The following is a 21,572-nucleotide window of genomic DNA, read 5'->3' as shown; positions in this document are numbered from 1 at the left end:
GATTGAGGAGGCATTTGATGAAACAGGCAACAAGCCTAAACAGGGTAAAGCTGGTCTGTGGAAATTGTTGGAAGAAGATGTCACCAAGATCAAGACTCTGTTAGGATTGACAGCAAAATAGATTTTTCTATTCTGCATTGCTTGCTAAATGTTCTTAAAAAGAAAATATTTGTATGATGGAGCTGCTATATGCTATCTAACCTTGCCCCAGGGTAAGCATGTTGCTTTTGCCTTCCTTTTTGTCAACAGGGGTTAAGTCAAAGTCTTAACAATGTAGCAGTTTGAATTAGAGAACTAATGCATTCCCATACTGATGTCTTGAACATCTGTGGTCTAGTCTGTATTTTCAGCTATTTGATCTTAAATATTCTGCAGTGTAACTCATCAATGCACTACATGAAAAATCTGTATTCTTAATGGAGTACAGGCTGGTCACTGGTCACCTTAAAACATCAGATTTTTTTTTTAATCCCTAAATAGGTATGTTTATAAGGGATAAATAAAAAATTGTTGCTTACAAGGTTTGTGTTTGACAAAAGACAGGCAAAATGTCAACTAAAAGATGAAGACAATGAGTTAAATTGGACTGCTGGGCAAACTGCATCCCTCCTCAATCAAGGCAGGATCCAACTAAATACAAAATGACATATTTGCAGATAATTTTCACAGAGCACATGTGACTATCCTGTTGGATTTTAGTGTACTCTACTGCTTCATTGAAACTGTGACCTGCTGGTTGCTCAGACCTACTGAATCAGTGGTCAGCAAGAACGTGCAGAGCAATGTTGTTACATGCTGCAGCCATATCTTCCCCTGGGTCATCACTGTTGAGCACAACATACTCAGCTTCTGATACTTCACTATTCTTAGTCTCAAGTTTCATTGCATTTGAAACAAACTACTATGTATTCATGAGCAGGCAATTCTTAAAAGTGATAGGAACTGTTAGCAGGAAGAACTTGCATGATTGCAGTAGGTCTTGCCCAGCATCTTTTGCTTACTTAATTTCTACTTGTTATTTGAAGCCATTTTTCTATAGAGCTGTCAAGAACCGTTTGTTTCTGCATTAGCAATACATAGTAATTACCAGGAGGAGGACTGGAAACGGCACGTACTGATGTATGAAGAAGTTTGATGGCGGACATAATAAAAAGTCCGCCCCACTGGTAACCCATGACATGCAAGTTTATTTCTAGAAGAGGGAAGCATCCTTCAGACACCAGCCACGGAGGGGCTAGCTCTGGGACGGCAGCGAGGTCCCCTCCGCTCCTGGTACGGCTGCTGTGGCCTTGGGTACCAGGGACACGTGGGGAAATGGGGGGGAAGGCGCCAATGGGGAGAAATTAATCACAGGTGGGGTTTTCTGCCATACGCTTTCTGTTGGAAGTATTGCTTACAGGTTCCTTCAAGTATCTTTGGTAAATTTAGTTTAGCTTCGGTTTAATGAAGCTTTCCATAGCATTTGGCCTCAAATAACCTTTTTATCCACGGGAAGCTTGATCTTTTCCCCTCAGTGTATACATGTTAACTTTGCATAGGTGTGTTTAGAACACGCTGAAATGTTTGCAACATTTGAAGGCGGGCGTCTCCACAAGCAGATGGGACGAAGGGAAGGGCTAGACTCAAGGTCTGCGGTGTGCAGTTCACCCAGCTCCGTGAGGGAAAGCCCGGGGGCGGCCCCGAGAGCCCCCGTGGGCCTGCGGAAGGGAAAGCCGTCCCCACGGTGAGCTCTTTCACGAGGGGCAAAGGCACGGTTTGGCGCCCCGTCGGACCGGCGCGGAATGCAGCGCCGCCGCGCGCCCCCTCAGGCGGGGCGGCCATTTTACCGCCGGGCTCCAGGCCGGCCCGGCGAGGCGCACCGCCCGTCCGCTGGGGCCGGGCCGCCGCCATTTCCGTGCGGCGGAGGGCGGGGCCGCGCCGCGCCGGGGCAGGCGATGGCGGCGGCGGGAGCGTTGCCCGCTGCGGCGGCCGCCGCGCCGCAGGCCCGCCTGGAGAGCGTGCGGGCGCTGGCCGGCCGGTTCCGGGAGGCGCAGCCCAGGTAGCGGGGAGGAGGGGCCGCCCTTGGCCACGTGTGTCGTGGGAGGGAGCTCCGGCCGCGGGAAGCGGCGGTGCCGGCGGGCCCGGGCGCTCCGTGTGCTGGCAGGCAGGGCTCGCCTCAGCGCCGGGCGCGCTCCGGCCCCTTTGGGGTGTCGGCTGCCGGCCGGGGGCTCCGCGGTGAAAGGGCCCCTCAGTGCTCCCAGAGCGGCGGCCGGGTGCCGCCGTCGCTGCTGTGAAACTTCTGTCTCCCCTACCCCCCGGGGGGGGGGGGGGGGGTGGCTGTTTGTGTGGGGCCCGGGGCCAGCGGGGTGGCCTGACCCTTCTCCCCTCTTTTCCCGCGGGGTCCCATGAGGAGGTGGCAGTCCACTCGTGTCCCTGCTCCTGTGGCAGGCGCGGGGCAGGGAGGAAAGCTTGGTGTCTCCCAGCCGCAGATGACAGCACTTGTCCCCCCCCTAGGCAGGTGTTTTCAGGTGGGTTGTAGCCGTGGGCGTAGCTGCTGTGGGGCGGGCAGCCACGGTGGAGCCTTGCTGGGTGGCTAGAAATGGGTAAGATGTGCCGGGGCAAGGTTGTGCAGGGCCACAGTTTCATGCCCGCCTGAGGTGAAACCCTCGGGACGAGGGTGGTGGTTGCAGGCCTCGGCGGCGGGGGGCGTGTGCCCTTGCAGCCGTGTCTGCAGTGGGAGGAAGGGTTGGATGCCCCTTAGTAGCTTTAAGACAGGGAGAGAAAGCATGGGGTTACTAGAGAAAGCAAGGCTGGTATGGAGCGTTGCTGTGCCTGTAGGGTCGGGAGGGGACCGCTGCAATACCGAACAATGCTGTTGGCTTTGGCAAAGGTTGGGCAAGTGGAGGTTCAGCTGCAAGACTGCGCTTAGAGTCATGGTTTTTGCTCTTCCTGGAAGGTGGGAGGAGGCATAGGTTGGTGTGAAGTTTGTGCTCCTTCCTAACAGGAGCTGTTTGAAGGTTGTTGCTCCTACGAATGAAGAAATCAAACTTTTTAGCTAAGCATAAAACTGTGATGGTGTTTGGTGTTTTGTTGTTGTTGTTTTGTTTGTTTGTTTGTTTGTTTTTTTGTTTTTTTTTTTTTTTTACTTGCCTATACTATTTTTGTTAATTAAAGCCACATTTTAAAGTTGGGTGGAGTGGGGGAAGATGCACTTACAAATATTCTCCTGAGATCTTCATGTGTACAGGAGACCTTCATCTGGTGTTCATTTAAATTTCTCCAGGAAGAGAGGGGGACCTGTGCAAATTTTGGGCTTACTTGCTGATGCTTTCTTTGCCTGTTTCTTCCCTTCATCCCTGAAACCTCTGCCACTGTGTTTGACAGAATAGTAGATATTCCCCAAAATAGCCAAATTTAGTGGGTGCAGGTGGGCTGGAAGAGGGACACTGTAATTGCCCTTCCAGAAGGACAAATCTATAGTGTTAGCTTACATCCTATAGGATGTGACAGAATGGATCTGAGAGCATCTTTTGGCAATACATTTGCCAATGGTGGAAGAGACTGTTGGTGCTGTTGAACTGGAAGATGTAACCCAATGGATGTTCTGTATTTGAAGTTGTGATATTTAGTGACGACAATTCTGTTATTATGTGATTGTTCAGTGCTTGTAGAAACAAAATAATTAAAAAAATTCAGTTCTGGTGGTCTGTAAGTCAGAAGCAAATAAGATGAGGAAATAATGCCCCAACTATGAGATCATTGTGTGGAATTTGGGAGACTTGAATTCAACTGTGTGCTTTTGAGCAAATGATTTGATTTCTTTATGCTTCCATTACTAATCTACAAAAGGAAGAAAATGGCTTTTTTCTATTACCAGGCATATTATGAAGATAAATACTTTAAAGGGTTTTTAGGGACTCTTCTTACGGGAGTTGAATTGTGTAAGTACCTAAAACATAGAGTGGAAATATAGAGTTGCAAACTTTTGGATTGTTTGCATAATTCCTGACTGATTTTATGGTTTTTGGAGCCCTGGTCTTTTGAATAGGGTTGCATTAGTGCTTTTAACTCTGTGTTCACTATGATGTTATCTTGTACAGTTTCTATTTTTAACAATCAAGCGCTGGCATCTTAAAAGGAGTGACAGTAATCTTCATTTTGGCATGGATATGTGAATTCTGCCTCTTTGTTTTGACTTAATGTGAAATTGTGCATGTCTTCCTTCTGTGAGAGCCAGGCTGCTATACCCTTTGCTTCTGCTTCCTTTTGTATTCCTGCAGAATACTTGATGCTGAAATCAAGGACAGGTGGCAGTAGCAAATGGTGAAGATCCTGTTTTAGGCAACAAAACATAGGAAACAGAAATTTGGAATATTCACAGAGCAGTTCTGAATTAATTTCAAGGCCTGTTTACAGTAGATTTTTTTTTTTTTTTTAATCTAAAAGCTACTTAGCAGGCTCTTTGCTAGTTTTATAGATTAATATTTAAGAGATTAGGGAAAAGGTTATGGAAGGAAAATATTTTCCCTTTCAAAAATATATTTTAATTACTTGTAGCTGATATTTTTATCTGTATGTGAATCTTTGTCATACTGCTGGAAAAGACTATTTTTTAAAAAATAGTTGTAAGCACTGCTGTGGAACAGTTAACTGAAATTACTCCTGACTGATTTTTTAATTTTAGTTAAACACTTACTGCCCTCCTCACTAATTTGAGAATTTAGTTTTTTGTGCAGAAGAATGATTTTAATTCAAATTTCTTTGTAGTACACACTCAAATTGCGGTGATGTAGAAACGCTTAAGTGCAAGAGTTGCATTTACATTTTCTCTGGATAGAATCCTGCTTTACCGAACAGCCTTTAAGTAATTCCTTGTTTCTTTGGAATAACTTTTGCTTATTCACTTAGGCTTTTGTGTTGTAGGAAGAAATTTGATTTATGCCCAGAAGGAGCTGACTTGAGCATATTAATTTTCTTTCATAGTGTGCAAGAGGGATTTGGAGGTCTGTCTCTCCTCACTGATATGTAAAAATCCACATGTAGTTCCACATACACAGTGAGGACAGGCACTTCCTTTTATACTTCACAGTTGCTCTGTTTAGGATAAGCAAGAGTTTCATCTTTGTATTTTACTGGAAATGTCTCCTTAGTTTTTTGTTTGGTGGTTTATTTGTTTGGTGTTTTTTTTTTTTTTTTAAATATAATATTAAGAGAAAAGTTGTGGCAGTGGCCCAGTATGCTTGTCATCTGGTATCTGACTAAAACTTCTGTTCTGCTGCATACCTCTGTAAAGAGAATAGAAACCTTTCCAGGACAAGAATAACTTTAAGGTGTCCTTTTAGCAGTAGAGTCACAAGAATGCTCACAGAAGTACTTGCAGCTTTAACCTCTGTTTTACCAATTTAAAATAATTGAATATTGTACAATAGTACATGTTTTGCACTGACCACTGACTTCTGTATTTTGAAGTCAGGTCAGAAAATGACCAGTTTCATATGATAATCTGACACATGGCATAGACAAATACAAAGGAAACTGCAGCTGGATTTAGAGTTTTCCTATTTTAGAATAATTTCAGTGTTTAAAAACTCAGCTGACTAACAGCTAATGATTCTGTATGGCATCTTCACTCACTGGAGAAAACACGGCTTTTGTGTCTGGGACAGGGTCTGTCTGGGTGCTCCTTTACCAGACTGTAGCTCTCCTGATGTTCAGAAAAATTTGTGTCTGGATACATTTACCGTGTGAACTGTGGTATGTCAGCCCCTGAATCTGCTTTTGGCATGCATGCCTGTCATGAAGCAGCAGGAGCTGCACTACTTCTTGTAAGTCAAAGGTTCAAGTCCCATGAATGTCTTCATGTATTAAAACCGAAACCAAATTCCAAACCTTCTTTCTGGTTATATGAGCTCCGCTGTTTTCTTTATGACTGAGGGCCAGCTCTGATTTTGGTCTTTGTTGTGCCACTTCGGTATTTTCCCCATATTACTACTGTAAAATGTAGCTTTTTTTTTTTTTTCTACACACCACTTCTACACTCCCCCCCAATAATTCTCATTGATGCTATAGTGTTTTGGGGGTGTTTTTTTATGTTTTCATGTAGATGGAGCTTGTGTAAATGTATTGATCAACTGAGTCTGTAGAACAAAATACATATTTCCTGGAGATCTGAAGTCTAATGTTGTAGTAATTCAACGGCATTTGTGTACACTGTCATATTTCTTGCAGTACAAGTACTCTCCCTTCTTTGTAAGTCTACTCCACACCCTGTCAGACCTCAATATTGGATGCACTGTACTGTCAGTAAGATGTAGATGAACTTGAATGTGTCGCTGTTGAAGCAACAAGAGTGATAAGAGGCTTAGAAAACCTGAACTGTGAGTAAAGGCTGCAAGGATTGGTTTTATATAGTCTAGGAAAGAGAATATGGCAGGAGCAGGGGTGGGAAATATGAGTCTTTAGACATGTCTAAGGGTGTTACAGAAAGGATGTGTAGATGTGGCACTTAGGGACGTGGTCTGGTACTGGAATTGGCAGTGTTAGGTTAACGGTTGGACTCGATCTCAAGGGTCTTTTCCAAACTGAATGATTCTGTGATTTGGCTTATGGACATGTGATCACTTATGATAAGGAGTAGGTAGAATTTCTAGTCGCATAAATGTTTAGACATTTGTGTGAGCAGCAGAACACAGGTAATACTGTATCATCCACTGATGTTTGACCAAGAAATTCTGAAATTCTTTAGGAAAAGTTTTCTGTGGAAACATATTTTATTTAATATTACTTTCCATTTTGTCTCACTTTCTTCTGTTCGTAGCTTAGGAGGTATTTCTCAACAGTATGTCTCAGATCCTAACTTCCCTGTTTGATCTTGAGTGCATGATAAGTCTCTTTCAGGTTCGAGGAGGCTGCATCTGGATTTCCCTTTTTTGAGTCTGGTCAGAAGTAGTGGATGGGCAAATTTATTGAACTTTCCTGTAGTAATGCCATAAACACGCTTCGGTGTGGCTTCTTTTCACCTTCATGTAGTATCAACTGAGTCAGCAATGTTTGTAATGTGATGCCCTCGTCTCCTTTCTGAACATAAAATCAGGGGAGAGAGTGTGTGAATAGCTGAAGTTTGGAAACATTGTGCATATGTGTGTGACAGGTCATCTGCAGATGTGCAGGTCAGTCCTGGGAAGTCTGGTGAATCTACGTGGTGCAGCAGCATCAGCTCTCTCATCCATTCATATAGTATCTGTGTATATGCTTATGGTTTTGTAGTGTTTTCCTAGGCCTTGATGCTCTTAAGAAGTGGCATGGTATTTTTTTTGTGTTGGGGTAGTTTGCTGAAGTAGATTGAGTTGACGTTCTTCCTCGGCTTTGATTCACACATCAGCCACCAGCTTTCTTCACAGCTTCTCTTTCTCCCTCTGAAATTTGTGACAGGGTATTTTTTATAGTGAAGCATCTGATACCTTCTTCTGAAACATGCAGTGCTGGACATCTAAACTGTGTTCATTAATTAAAGCAAGTCCTAATTCTTAAAACATGTGGTGTCATGTATAAACATGCTAGCTGTATACATTAGGGAGACTTTTTTTTTTTCTTTTTAAATAAAGATTCAAAAGAACTGTTGGAAAGCTGTGAGGAATAATAAAGCAACACAACTCCTTCACAGCCCCTTTTCTGAAAAGGCTGGTGTGATGACAGTGTGCATATATTTTGCTTTTTCAACTTGAAAGACCTTGTATACTATGGATAGCTAAAGATAGTTGCAGCAACATCTTTGGGTTTACAATAAGAAGTGTCATAATACAATCTTTTTAATAGAAATGCATTTTTTGTTCACTACAAATTTATTTATTTCAGAGAAATGGCAGAAGAAAGTATATTTCGGGATCTCCTGGAAGTCCTGATGAGTGCCTCAAGTGAAATTCAGCAGGCCTGTGAGGGCTCCTGTGAATCTGTAGATCTAGACACCTGCCTGCTGCTCTTAGCAGAGTGTTTCAGATGCCTGAGGAATGCCTGTGTTGAGTGTGCCAAGAATCAACATGTCATGAGGTACAGTTATGATCCATTTTAACCCATACAAAAATATAACCTTCTGATGTTTGTGTGGTTTTATATAGAGATTCATATTTTACACTGCTGTGTTAGTTGATTTATTAACTGGTATTTCCTGCTTGATGCAATCACTAGAAATGAAGTATGCAAGAAGCAAAAATAGATGACCTATTTGTAGGTCAGAGTTTGGGGCACTGCTGAATAACAGAGCAAAGCGTTTGTGTCCTCAGTATGAGTGGATTATGCAAATAATATAAGCCTTTTGAAAGTCTGACTGTCCTTTTTTTTTTCTCTTCTCATTTCTTTGATTTTTTGGATAACATAATGAATAAGTAAATAGTCTTAATTATCAGTTATAGGATTAGTATGATTTTTTAAGGTACATTTAAATCTGTCTGGCAGTCATGGCAAAAGGTAGTGTTTAGAATTGTGTGTATCAACCTTGACAGGTATACAGGTAAACTGATATTAATGGATAATAAGAAGTCGGTCTGGCTCCTTAAGTTATTTAGCCTGTCTTTTTTTTTTTGTATGTGTCTGTTGCAACATTGAGGGGATGCTTGGGAAACAAACAGCTGTAGTTACTAAAAACTGTTAGTCTACCTACTGGTTTAAAAAAATACCCCAAAACAACAACAAGCATCATCTCATCTCACTCCCCCACCAAGAACCCAAAACCAAACAACCAGAAGAAAACCTGTTTTGCCCCCAAACGTGTTACAAGTTTGTTAGATCATGAAGAATTGTTGTGGAGTACAGTCTTAAAATTTTGTTTGTTGGGACTTATCAAATTTTGCTTATTGAACTAAATATAATTTTGACATGGGACAAAGTGAGAAGTTCTATGCTGGGGCAGATTTTTGCTAATGCTACAAAAGTTGCGGGACTTTTCGTAAAAGGCATTAGTTTTAGAATAATGTAAATTTAAGTTCAGGCTCTTACCATTTTGTACTGGCAGTGCTAGAGCTCGTAATCGTGTTGTGGGTCAAGGAACTGATCTGACAGTTTATATACTCATTTATAAATTTTTGCTGGGTGCATGTTCAAGCCATTCTGGCTTCTTTATTGTAACTTACTGTAGCTCTATAGTGACTCATGCTAATAAAATGGGGGAAACAGAATTGTGTGGCTGGGAGTTTGTACGATTGCCTCTTTTCAGTAGCATGACAAATACAACCTTGTTATGGATATCTGAATTCCATTAGAGAGTAAAAATTAGTGGAATATGGAATAATGGAATTCAGATATCCACCCTGCTGAACAAAAATGTGCTCTGCACTGGTTATACTTGGGCTGTGTACTTGCCCTCACTAGCAAAGAGTTAACATAGCCTTGCTCATTTAGGAAGCTGGGTGCTAATAATTGTACTTTCCTTTAGAGTGCAGGAGAGGAAAGGCCTGTGTGTAGTATAGCAAGTTCTGACCACATTTCTAACAACAAAGGATTTAGTGGGTCACTCATCAGATACTGTTTTGTCTTTGTAGCAGCATGACAATTTATGCTTCTTTTAATACCTCACTGGGTGCTTTGAGCCAGGTGTATATTACCCATGTGTTTGTGTTGATTTGAAACAGTTGCAAATGCACAACTTTAGGAAATAAATGTCCCAAATGATCAAAAGTTGTGAATGGAAGGAAAATTATGTGCCATTGCTGTTGAAGTGTGCAACATTCAAATATTCAAAAAAAACACCCCCCAAACTACAAATTGTTTGATCAGAATTGAAACTGATTGTTTCTAGGAAAGGATGCAAAATGTAAGTACATGGACTGTGCGACAGCTTTTAAACCATTGGGGAATATCAAGCTTGGTTCTATCCAGAGTCAGGTTTTTTTTGCTTTATGTGCTGTGGAGAAATTTGGGGTCTGAAGGAATGGGGAATGTTTTAATAGATTGTATGTATACCAGTGTGTGTATGTGTGTATTATATATTTATAGATGTATCTGTGGCTTCTCTTCTCTGTTAGAACTTAAAGAGGAGTATCTGTTTGTCTAGAAAACATCTGCAGGTGACAGTTAGTCAGCATTCACATGTGATACGATATTTTTAAAGTAACTCATGCATGGGTGTGGAGGTTTGGTAGAGGTGGTCTTGCTGTGTTCTAAAGTTTCAGATGTTCTGTCTTGCCTGATCTCAAAAATCTTGACTTCTAAAGTACAAACAACTTAAAAGCTGAAAACTTCATCTGCTTATACTGTATTCTTTGACTTTCGTCTTTTAGTCCTCTTGCATGCACATCTTGGCATGTATGTTGTCTACTTCCAGGATTTCTGTTCTTTGGCTGTAGAATTATTTTGGTGTTTCTCATTCCAGATGGCTTCACTTCACTGATTTATCTTTACTACCAGCATGTTCTTCCATGTCTGAAAGTGTTCAAGATCAGGTTAGATGGGGCTTTCAGCTACCTTGTGTAGTGGAAGGTGTTCCTGCCCACGGTGGACTCGATGATCTTTAAAGATCCCTTCCAACCCAAACCATTTTATGATTCTACCTATGATTCCTTCTCACTGGAGAAGGGATAAATGACTACTTGACCTTCCCTGCTTACCTCAGAGTTCTGTTTCCCTTTGAACAGACCCTGTTCATTTGTTCGCTGTCACTAATCGCTTTGTTGGTATTTAAAATCCACAAAATTTATTACTAAGTAACATACTTTGAGAGTTTCCCTCAGCACTTGAACTTCAAACAAAGCAAAGTTTTTACACAATAAAGCTGTTTAAATTACAGGAATAAGCTTCTAATTTTTAACATCTGATTTAGAAGGATAGCAAAAAGAGAGGAAAGGGTACTTAGCTCTGAAGGTACTGTATCCGAAATTGTTCATATGTTAATGTGCTGGCTGATGCAGTAAACCTGTTTGTTTTGCTTCTGGTGCTGCTAGTGTGGCTGCTGACAGTCAGGCACAGTTAAGTAGGAGAAACTGCTTTTTACTTCAAAGTTTCTGAAGGTGTTAAAGACTTGCCATTAACTTCACTGAAAGGCCTTTTAACTTCGAGTGTATTTCATATCAACTGATTATTTTCCTTTTTTTTTTTTTTTTTTCCCAATTTAATGATAGGAACTTGGGTCTCATCTCCACATCTGTCCATTTGATCAAATTGCTCGATGGAATACAAATCAAAGAAGAATTGTTATTGACTGGTAAGGCTGTGGATTTTGTTAAATATATAGCCTGCACTATTTTTTTTTTTTTTTTTTTTTACGTGGGAACAGTAGTGCTGGTAAGATGTCACCTTACTAATGCATTTTTTTCATAAATAACCTCAGTTGTTTCTTGAATTGCAGTTAAGAATTGGGGGAGCCTTCTCTTTTATGCTGGTTGAAAAAAAATCTCATCCCTAAGTCTGGTCCAATTGTATTTTCCCTCAGCTGATCCCTGTATGTTGTTAAAGGAAAGATATGTGGGAAGTTCTTTAAACTTAACCAGGATATTTGAATTTCAAAACGGAAAAGTTCTTGTAATACCTTTATTCAAAATATATTCTGCTGTTTTACTGTCCTTTTATTTGATCTGCAAGCATAGTGAAATGGAGAAATACTTCTTTTTCTTATTTTGATGGCACTTGAAATAAATTATCTGATTCTAGGAAACAAATTTTGGCTGTGACTTTTTTGAATTATTTTAAAATTTTAATTTCTGTACTATAGTTGCTGGCCAGTCAGAATAATAACTGCCAAGAACTAAGTACTGATTTGAGTAGCGTTCCTATTTCCTTAATAGATGAGTTTTTTCTTTTCATGCAGTGAAAAGAAAAATCTGACTATAGTATCCTTCCTCCTTGATGGTAGCTATTGCTACAGATTTCTACCAAACTCATTCCACTGGTTATTAGGAATTTTCAGTAATTCTCTTCACAATCTGTGTTTCCCTGGGTGTGCATGTGGTGCTTGATACAGGGCGTTGGGCCTCAGTCTTTACCATCTGTGGCTGCAGAAAGTAGGGAACATTTAGTTTCTCTTGCTGCTTTTATTTCTTTTCACTCCCATTACTTGGATGAGGTTTTTACTGAGTTCCTGTTGCTGTTTTTCTATCATTTTGTGAAAGCAAGTGAAAGTACTGTCATTCAGTAACTTACCCTCAAGCACCTTTATGAAGCTGGGAAGGAGAAGTGAAGTCCAGGATACTGTTTTTCCTTTTGCTGCTATATTTGGCTCAAAATGAAGCCTTTTGGGTGTGTGATGGTATTATGCTTAAGCCATGTTCACTCCTTCACCTGTTGCTGCAATCCTTCTTCCAGGGAAGGATTGGTGATGCTAGCACAGCCCTTCAGTGTGGGAAGACCAGAACCTAAAACCTCTGGGGGGGAAAAAGGCAGCTTGCTCAATCTTAGAATCACAGAATGGTTTGGGTTGGAAGGGATTTTAAAGATCACCTAGTTCCAACCCCCCTGCCATGGGCAGGGGCACCTTCCATCAGACCAGGTTGTTCAAAGCCCTGTCCAACCTGGCCTTGAACCCTTCCAGGGAGGGGGCAGCCACAGCTTCTCTGGGAAACCTGGGCCAGTGCCTCACCACCCTCACAGTGAAGAATTTATTCCTTACAGCTAATCTAAATCTACCCTCTTTCAGTTTAATACTGTTACCTCTTGTCCTATCACTACGTGCACCTGTAAAAAGTCCCTCTCCAGCTTTCTTGTAGGCTCCCTTTAGGTACTAGAAGTCTCCCTGGAGCCTCCTCTTCTCCATTCATAACCATAAAGAGGAGAAACTGATAACTCACAGGAGTGACTCTCAAGCCATGTCACTGAGTTGGGCAGGGAAGGTTGGGGAAAGGCACAGAGGGCAAGAATGTCCTGCCCCACATTTGTGAACCCCTTTGTAAACCAGTAAGAGAAAAAGAGAAGCGATGGGAACTGAAGTGCTGGTTTTGTCCAGTCTGACATTGTCCCTATAGGGTCCTTGGCAGTAGTAGGCTTGAAAGGCTGTCCTGGGGAAGTGGACTTCCCACCTTCAGCTTATTCAAAGTGTCAGAAAGTGTGGTGTGAGAATACCACCGTTCAGCGGTGCCTCCCAGCATCTGCAGGAGAGTGAGCAGGATGTACCCCTTGTTGGTTACATGCATAGCCTGAGGTTTCCCCTTTAGTTGTGTGGCTGCTGACCCCTCCTTGGTGGGTTATCATATGCATGTGTGCTGTTCTCCTGCTGCTGGGATCTGAAGCAGCAGCAGTGAATGTTACTCAGCAAAAAAAAGGAGGGAATGGAACCCGGTAATTTGATTAACTGCTTCAGACTCCTTTTTCTATCCTGAGGACGTTGTAAAATCTTTTTTTATCACTGTTGAAAATTATGGGGGACATTGACCAGGAAGTTTTTAACAGTATTTCTATAAAAAGTATTTTGTGACTGTTACTCTACATAGCTCTTCAGCAAATGAGTTTGAGTTGTAATTAAAATCTGATATACTGACCCAGGATAGATGGTTGGTTTGATACTGTATGTGGTATCGATCTCACTGGGATACAACTGTGATGTGTATGGTTTAGGTATTCCATTTATGTTAGTACAACAAAAAGAAATTACAGACAAGCAAGTGTTGCGAATTCCTTGCTGAGTGATGTGATGAACTTTGTTCTAAGTGAAAATTAAGCTAGTGCCTAGAGCACCAGCTCCTTCTGCAGGGTATACCTCAGAAGTTAACAGTTACATTCAATGTGAAATTAATCATACTTTGAAAAGTGAGAGAGATTGCTAAATTGGATTTGGATAGCACTGTTGAAACAAAAGGAACCCATGAAATTAGTAAATGTTACTGTGTTTATTAACTGTATTTCTGATTCATGATTCTCCTCCTCATATTTCATATAGGAAATCAGGTCACAAGGCTAGAATAGGACGTGTATTTTGTTCTAGCAGATAATTATGTGTGGAGTGGAATATTTCAAGTTGTTCATTTGGGTATGTGTCCTGTTTCCTCCTTTAAATGGCTGCTTGGATTTGATGATCCCTCTTGGTGCCTGTTATATCCTTAAGGTATTTTAAATACCTTCATGTTGCTTCCATAGCAACAAAATAGAAGAATAAAGAGGTAATGCTGTATTGCACAGTGAGCAACACTAATGTTTCAGTTCATGTCCCTGTGGTCAATTCCCAGAGCAAGTAATCATAGGCTAAATAAATTTAAAGTTTCAACAGTATTATATTTATGAAGAAGAGAGATTGAAAATTCTTTGTGTAGACTTATTTTAACCTGATCTGTGGTATGTTTTCACTCTTTTTATCTGTTGGTAACTGGTAAGACTGGTAAGTCTCTGAGTGGTGTGGTAACTTTTGTAGGAAAGTTTGGGGTAGTACAATTTGTAATGGATAAAACCAGAAATGAAATAAAGTATATAATCTTTGGCCACTACTGTGACCAGTGTGGTGGTTCTAAGGGAGGGAACGAACTGCCTGTTCTGACAATATACTAGTGATCAAGGCAGCAAAAAAGGAGGTGCAGTCCAAAGCAGTGTGTTAAAAAAGTGTTGCTAAGATTAATTCAATTAAACCCAGACTCCTTTGCATTCTCTCTGCTAGGAGAAATACTTTTTAAAATAGTTTATCTTAGGCTCAAGTGTTATGTACATGGTTAATTTGGCTTCTCACATCACAAATCTACTGCTAGTTTTAAACATATCTCTCTTGTTTTTTTAATGCAATAAAAAGTTAGATAAATTCCTATATGCTTGTAATGTACTTGTCCCAGGCAGCTGTGGAAAAAGCTGTTGTTTTAAGTACATGATATGCCATTAAGGCAGTGGGCCAGAAAACCTGAAGGTGAGTTGGTATGTCTGTCCTGGAATAGCTCTTTAAGGCTTCAGATAGGTTTAAAAATAAATAGTTAATTCATACATATGGCATATAAAGATTGTCCAACGCCACCTGCAAGCCAGCCGCCCTTATGATAATAATCTTTCTTTTCAAAATAACATTTTTAGGCTTTCCCTGTATGGTGTTGCTGCAGATAGCTCTTTGTCCCCCCTCTTCCTTCCTTCCTACTTCCCAAATTAGTTTCAGTTGCATTCCATAGCCTAGATTCTCTTCTCATAATTGCTTACAATACATAGCAGTAATTTGTCTTGAGCAATTCCTATTTTGTAGTACTTGGAGAAGGGAACTTGCTGACTTTGTACAGTGAAAGCCAACAGCTAGATGAGTGCAAGGGTTGATGGGCAGTGATGCTTAACAAGTGTTTAACAATTTGTAGTCCTTCTGGGCAGCATCAAGACTGATTTGTGAAATAAGTCACATGTACTTGTAAACATGCTCTGTTCTTCTTGCTCTATCAGTCTTCCCTCCTCTCTGCAAGAGATAGAACTTCCCAGTCAAGTAGAGAAAATTCAAGTGCTACACTTCTTGGACAGTATCTAAAAACTGGACTTCACCTCAGTGTTCTTAAAACAAGCTGGTGATTGTGTAAAGAGGTACTTAAGCTTTTAGATTACGGAGCTTGGTTATTCCTGTTGGGAAGACAGAAAAGATGACAAGTGCTGCTCCCCTCTCCCCAGTTCAGAATTAATTTGAATAGGGTTTGAGGGTGTGGGAAATGTAGCTACTCATGTGGAAATGCTGCATGCCAGAAGGTCTACTACATTTCTTCGTTAAGTGGCTTAAGACCACAGTTTTCCAACAGATAGCTAGTAAGATACTAAAATTTTTACTTTGAATCTTAGAAAAAAAAATTAAGTCTCTGCAGAATATAGATTTAACAGAATTTTTATAGTGCCCTCTCCACATCCCTTTTGTTTTAGTTCTTTTTTTAATTAAAACAAAAAAAGCCTCATCATAGCTTTTTTTTTTTTTTTTTTTTTTCTGCTGTGGGTACAAAGACCAAGAACACTTGCCAGAGGAGCAGGCTGAAGAAGTTGCCAGGTGAACTTTCACTGAACTTAAAGCAGACCCAGATCTCTTAAAACCTACGAAGTAGTTCAGTATGTTAGGGATTGCAGCAGACATAGGAAATATCCTTGTCAGAAGCCCAAGTAGAAAATCTCCTTCACTTCATAGCATGTGTCTTGGTTTGGTTATGGGGTGGTTTTTTGGTTGGTGGGTTTTTTTGGTGTTGTGTTTTTTGGTGTTTTGTTTTGTTTTTTTTTTTTTTTTTTGCCTATGGCAAAAGTTAAGCTTTCCATCAGAATCTAGCAGACTTTTGGGAAGGTACATTGAGGTTTGTCAAGATGATGGATCTTTAGGTTTCCAAAATGTGAAATCTGGATTTTAGGATTCATCTTAAATCTGCAAAAATCAGATAGCTTTATTTCTCTTTGATAAATCGCAGTGAGGGTATGCCTGTTTGGAAGTAAACTTATGTTCAATAGGCTGTGTTCCATGTGATCCTTTCATTGATTCCCACCCCCACCCCATCCTGGACAGAAGGAGCTTTAATCCTTTTGTTTGTAAATAGATCTTCTCGAACCTTTCACCGCTTCAAAATATTGCCAGTGCTGAAGAATGTGCTTTGAATTCCAACATAATTGCTTAAAAAGTATTTATCTGCCAAAATACTTTTCTCTCCTCTGGGATTAAAAGGCATTGAATGCCTGATAGCTGCCCTGCGTGGGACAATTTGTTGTGCAGGTTCTCTGAATGAGTTGATTGTCCTCTCTGAGCAGAACCGAGTGCAACTGGACCGTATCAGCTGCAGAGCAATACTGCGCTGTTTGTGTGTGCCCGGGAGGTGCTCTGAGCATTGTGCCAGCATTCCTCAGTTCCAGGCTGCTGCTCATACTCCAGCTAGCTTTAAACCAAGTAGCATGGGTATTGTTGTTGTGCTGTGCTGATGCCGTGCCTCTTAAGTTTTTAGGGGTTTTAACCAATCAAGGTAAGAGGCATAAAAATGTGTTAATGGGAGAATGTTAATAAGCACATGTTCATGTCATGGGTGCTGCTGGAGATCTCTGTTAAAATCAGGGTCCAGATGTGCTAACTGTTATACAGAGGTTTAGGTCATTCGCTGCTCTCAATGTTCTGAAGCCCAGAAATGTTGGGTAAATTATAGTGGGTGATAAGCTTGAATCCTTGAACAGGAATTTGGCTTTGGTTCCAATTTTCTGAAAAGTGCTCAGGTGTAGTTAAACTGCTACAGATACTGTATTCAAAACAGAACTTAAAACATTCCTTGAAAAGCAGTGATGAAAGATGACTCTATGTAATTTTTTTTTAATGCTGCGCTGCTTATAGTAACTTGAGCATTTTCTGGTAGGACGTTCAGCAATATGAATATCGTCTAACACCTGTTTATACCTCCCTTCTTGAGGGAGGATGTGTGGGAAAATATGAAATACCTTGCTTTAAACATTTTTCAAATATCCTAAATGACATATACTTACAGGAGAGCTATAAAGACATGTTTCTTGCTTTGAGCAGAGGAGGAGAAAGCCTGTGATGCCATTCAGGTAAAGACAACAATGATGAATCTGAAGCTTCTGGAGTGCTTTCTTTCTGCACACCCCACACACCCCCCCCCCTCTTTTTATCTTCTCCTCTGCCTGCCAGGAGTATTAATAACAACTTGGGTTCAGCTTCAGTCAGTGTTCTTTAAGTACTCAAACCGATTTGGACCTGATTAGCTATCGTGTATTTTCTTTTAGTTAATAAAAAACCAATTGCTTGTGACTCATTTCTGCCTTATGGGTTGATCGTGGTCTGGGAAGAAAGTGCATTGGAAAGTACTTTTTAATCTCTCAGTGTGGAAGAGAAGTACTCTGTAGAAGAAATGGCAGTAAATAACCTTGGAATTCAGAACTCTATAAAAATAAAAATGTCACTCCTTCACAGAGATTAAAAAAAAAAAAAAGAAACATAAACAACCAACCAAACAAAAAAAACCCCAAGCAAACAAACAAAACAAACCAAATAAAACAAAAAAATGTGAGGGTGTGCATGTGCTTCAAAAATAAGAGGTAAGGAACCTAGGCTATATATAGTTTCCAGAGATGATATTTTTTGCAAAAGCCAGATGGGGTAAAAGCATTTCATCTTTGATGAAGGAACAAGACAAAAACTTTCTCCTGAGGTCTGCAGGAGAACATCACACGATTCAGCAAAGAAGGATACTTGGTTTCTTTGTAAACTCTTGAAGGTGAAGGCATGCTCTGTTTTAAAAGCCACTGAAATATAAGCTGTAGGTGTTCACGTAGTACTAAAAATTAATGTTGACATTTTGTTATGAGAGATCTCTGAAAAAAAATAGGGAAGAGGAAATCAGAAATTCCCAGCAGCTGCATTGGGTGGCTTATCCCTTCTAAAAAGTTGTTAATTCAGAAGAATTTTCAAGGGTTTACAGAAAAGGAGATGTTTAATCAAATATTTTTGTTTTCCTGAAGGAGAATCTGAGTAAAACAGGGAGCTTGGAGTTGTTAATGTTTGCAAAAGTATTCGTGAAAACAAAAATGAATGAATACCATTTAAGTGATTCAAGTGATTTCTACTTCCTCAAGAGATCCTAGGAGAAATAAACCTTTCAGTTCTGTCCTCACTCAGTTAATTGCAACATGAGGTGTTTCTTTGCGCTGACCTGTTCCTAGTTCTGCATTCAACCATTTGCAAATTGGAATTGCACTGGAAAACCGAGACTGGCTAATTTTGAGGGTCTGGAAAAGCAGGGGAAGGTGATGTTCTCAAACCTGCCAAAGAATGCTAAATTAATTTTCCTTTTTAATTTTTCAAATGGGCAGCCATGTCTCCTTAACCAGTTATTGATTCTTGTCAATATTTATTTATCTATCTGTTTATTTATGTTCTTCCCATAGAAGGTAATGGCAACAGCAGCACTGTTACTTTTGGTCTCACTAAAAAGACTGTATCTTGGCAATAGGAAAATGAGCTAGAAGTAAATACTCAGACCTTTTCCGAATGTATCTGAGTGGTGCCTTTGCAGAACCAGTCAGTTTGAAAATCAGGGTATTTAGGACTACGTAGTGGCATAGGAGTCTGCCTATCTATGGCTTATTTTTGATACTTTGTTTTTTTTTTTTTTTTTTTCCTGTACCTTATCATTTGGAATGACTGGTCATTCAGCAATGTATTTTAAATTAACAGGAAAGAGAAACGGAGTGGTCAACTGTGGAACCTAAATATTCTCTGACAAATGCCAATATTGACCAGAGGAGTCTGTCTCTCATCTTTTGTGCTTCTCTTTTACTTCCTGTTCAGTATCTTTCATGCTTTGGTTTTATTCTTCAAAAAAATTTGCATTCTGCTTTCAATGCTTTTTGTTCTTTAGTTCTTTAATCATGTTGTACTGAATCATTTAATTTCCAAATTACTGCTTGTATTTTATATATGAAAAATAAGTATTTTAAAATACACCTGGAAAGTGTGATGGAGCAGTAAATTTTTACTAGACAGACATAGCAGAGTGAATATCCAGAACTCACCGGATGCAGTTGGGAAACCATTGCTAAGTTTTATTGCCCAGAAATAGAGGTCTGTCTTGCTGCCTGAACAAGTATCTCCACACAGGCTTGGTTATATGGATTTGATTGTAATGTGACTACAGTTGGAGAAGATGTAACTTTTAAATTGTATCCTGGAGACTCTCAAACACAATGACTACTAAATTTAAACCAACAGGACTAAGGAAGGAAAGTTAATCCTTTCTCTCTTCCCACATCAGTGACCCCTATATTTCTGTCTGGAGGAGGAGGCATGCTGTTTTGTTGGAGATTTTTGTTGTTGGTTTGTTTTTGAGTTTTGTGGGGGTTTTTTGTTGTTTTTCTTGTTTTGTTTTGTTTTGTTTTTGTTTTTTTTTTTTTTGTAGAGAAAATACTATGAGTTATTACACAGCAGATTTGTTGTACAAGTCATGTGTTACGTGCTGACTTATATGGAATGAGAGAACAAGTGGCTATAAAGCTTGAACCATTTTACTTGTCATCCAGAGTCAAAAACATCATGAACTGTTAATAGGTGACATTTGTCAATTTAAGTTCATATTCATACTACCTTTTCTTTCAAGGGAGAGGAAGTGGGAGAGAGCAATTCCTGAATGGATCCACAGTCTGTGGGGTTAATTCCCAAAAAGCAGCATGAAGGGAGCATGCCTCAGTTGCTTGGAAGAAAAGATAATTTAAAAATCTGCACTTCAATTTAGTTTTGTATTTGGGGTTTCCTTTTGCTTACTGGTAGCATAATTAAACTACTTGTGTTTTACAGCTTAAATAAACCAGATGCTAATTTAAAGAGACTTTTTTTTAGCCATATAAATAAGGGACAGCCCTGGTCTTAAGAGTTGCCAGTTTCCATGTGTGATCTTTGCTTTGTCTGTCTAGGCTTTTTGTATGGGGAATTGGTGCCAGTACTTTGCTGCCACTGTTAAAGTAAAAACTATAATTACATTGTCAAAATAATATTTATAGTATTTTCAGGGAATAATTGTGGGAGTGTGACGAATATATTATACTCATCAAACTTTTATGTAAACATAAGCATGAGTTTTTTATTTGAGTTATTGATGTTGTTTTTGGCCTTTGTGTTTTTCCAATCTGTAAAAATAATATTGGGATTTTCATGGTCTCTGTAGCATTTGCAGAGTGTGTGCCCTAACAATCAGTTGATACACTATCTGGTAGAAGTAAACTGCTATTTGCACTTGTATTGGGATTTTGGTTTCATGTTTCCATAGCTTAAAAAAATCCTGTGTTTTTTTTTGAGTTTAGCTATCCCCTAATTATTATAGCTCAGAGCATTTTACTACTTTACCAAACAGGAAAGTTTTAAGTAATTGCTTTGTTCTCTTGGTACCATTTGGGGTTGTTCGGGTTTTTTTGGTTCCTCTGTGTTTAGCTCATTAATTTTTTATTTCTTCAAATTGAAAGTGAGTCTGGGTGCTTTTGAAAGGTGACTGTGTACATCTCCCATAAATATACATACATACATACATATATATACATACATACATATATATAAAAAGACATTATGCTAGGAAGCAAGTGCAAGGTTTTCTTACAGTAGACAGTTGCCCCTTTGCTAGTTAATGTTACAGGCAGGACTTCGGCATGCTTGCTGCTGGGCAATGGTAAGTTACCAGATGCAAAAATACTTCAGTCCTGCCCTATACTGCAGTTTTAACTTTACAGCTGCTCTGTCTTTGCTGTGTTTTGGTGAGTATTGCCACAGCTTTTTAACGAACTGTCTTCAGAACATCCACAGCAAGGATTGCAGCTGTGCAAGCTTCACCTTTCCAAAGCATGTCAGCCTGATGCCCTTTTCTGTGGGTGAGAAGGTTCTCTTTGTCCTCACAATTTGGTCCAAAATCCATTAAAAGCTGTGGAGAAATTCTGATATGGGTGGGCCTTGGTTTAGGTCATTGTTCCATATCTTTGTTCATTAGTCTTTTTTTCAGAAACTGCAAAATAGGGAGCCAACTTTTACACCTCTTTCAGATGTCTGCAGAAGGAAAAGAGCCAATCCTGAACTAAGGCGAGTCAAACTGATGAACTGTCCTGAGTTAGCAAACACTCAATTCTTTCTAGATCTTGTGCGTGTAGTACTGCCCCTGCCTGCAGTGGTTAACTTGCTCCATGCACTGATAGTCCCACACTTTGAATCTTTTGCAGTGCATGCA

General features: G+C 40.0%; 1 protein-coding gene across 2 annotated transcripts in view; it reads left to right on the top strand.

Moving 5' to 3' along the window:
* Positions 1-1,915: 1,915 nt before the first annotated feature.
* The window catches only part of ATXN10 (ataxin 10), a 104,553-nt gene continuing 84,896 nt past the window's right edge, over positions 1,916-21,572 (top strand). The window contains exons 1-3 of one of the 2 annotated variants that reach the window (XM_042795443.1): positions 1,916-2,038; positions 7,834-8,025; positions 11,088-11,170. In XM_042795443.1, the coding sequence (XP_042651377.1) occupies positions 1,935-2,038; positions 7,834-8,025; positions 11,088-11,170 (379 nt within the window). In that variant the 5' untranslated portion in view covers positions 1,916-1,934. Of the gene's footprint in view, positions 2,039-2,374; positions 2,508-7,833; positions 8,026-11,087; positions 11,171-21,572 lie in introns of those variants that run through there. The other variant, XM_032986432.2, reaches the window with a different exon arrangement.

Source organism: Tyto alba, unplaced genomic scaffold, assembly GCF_018691265.1.
Source record: "Tyto alba isolate M040663 unplaced genomic scaffold, T.alba_DEE_v4.0 Super-Scaffold_21, whole genome shotgun sequence".
Lineage (NCBI taxonomy): Eukaryota > Metazoa > Chordata > Aves > Strigiformes > Tytonidae > Tyto > Tyto alba.
This window is presented reverse-complemented; position numbering and strand designations above follow the sequence as displayed.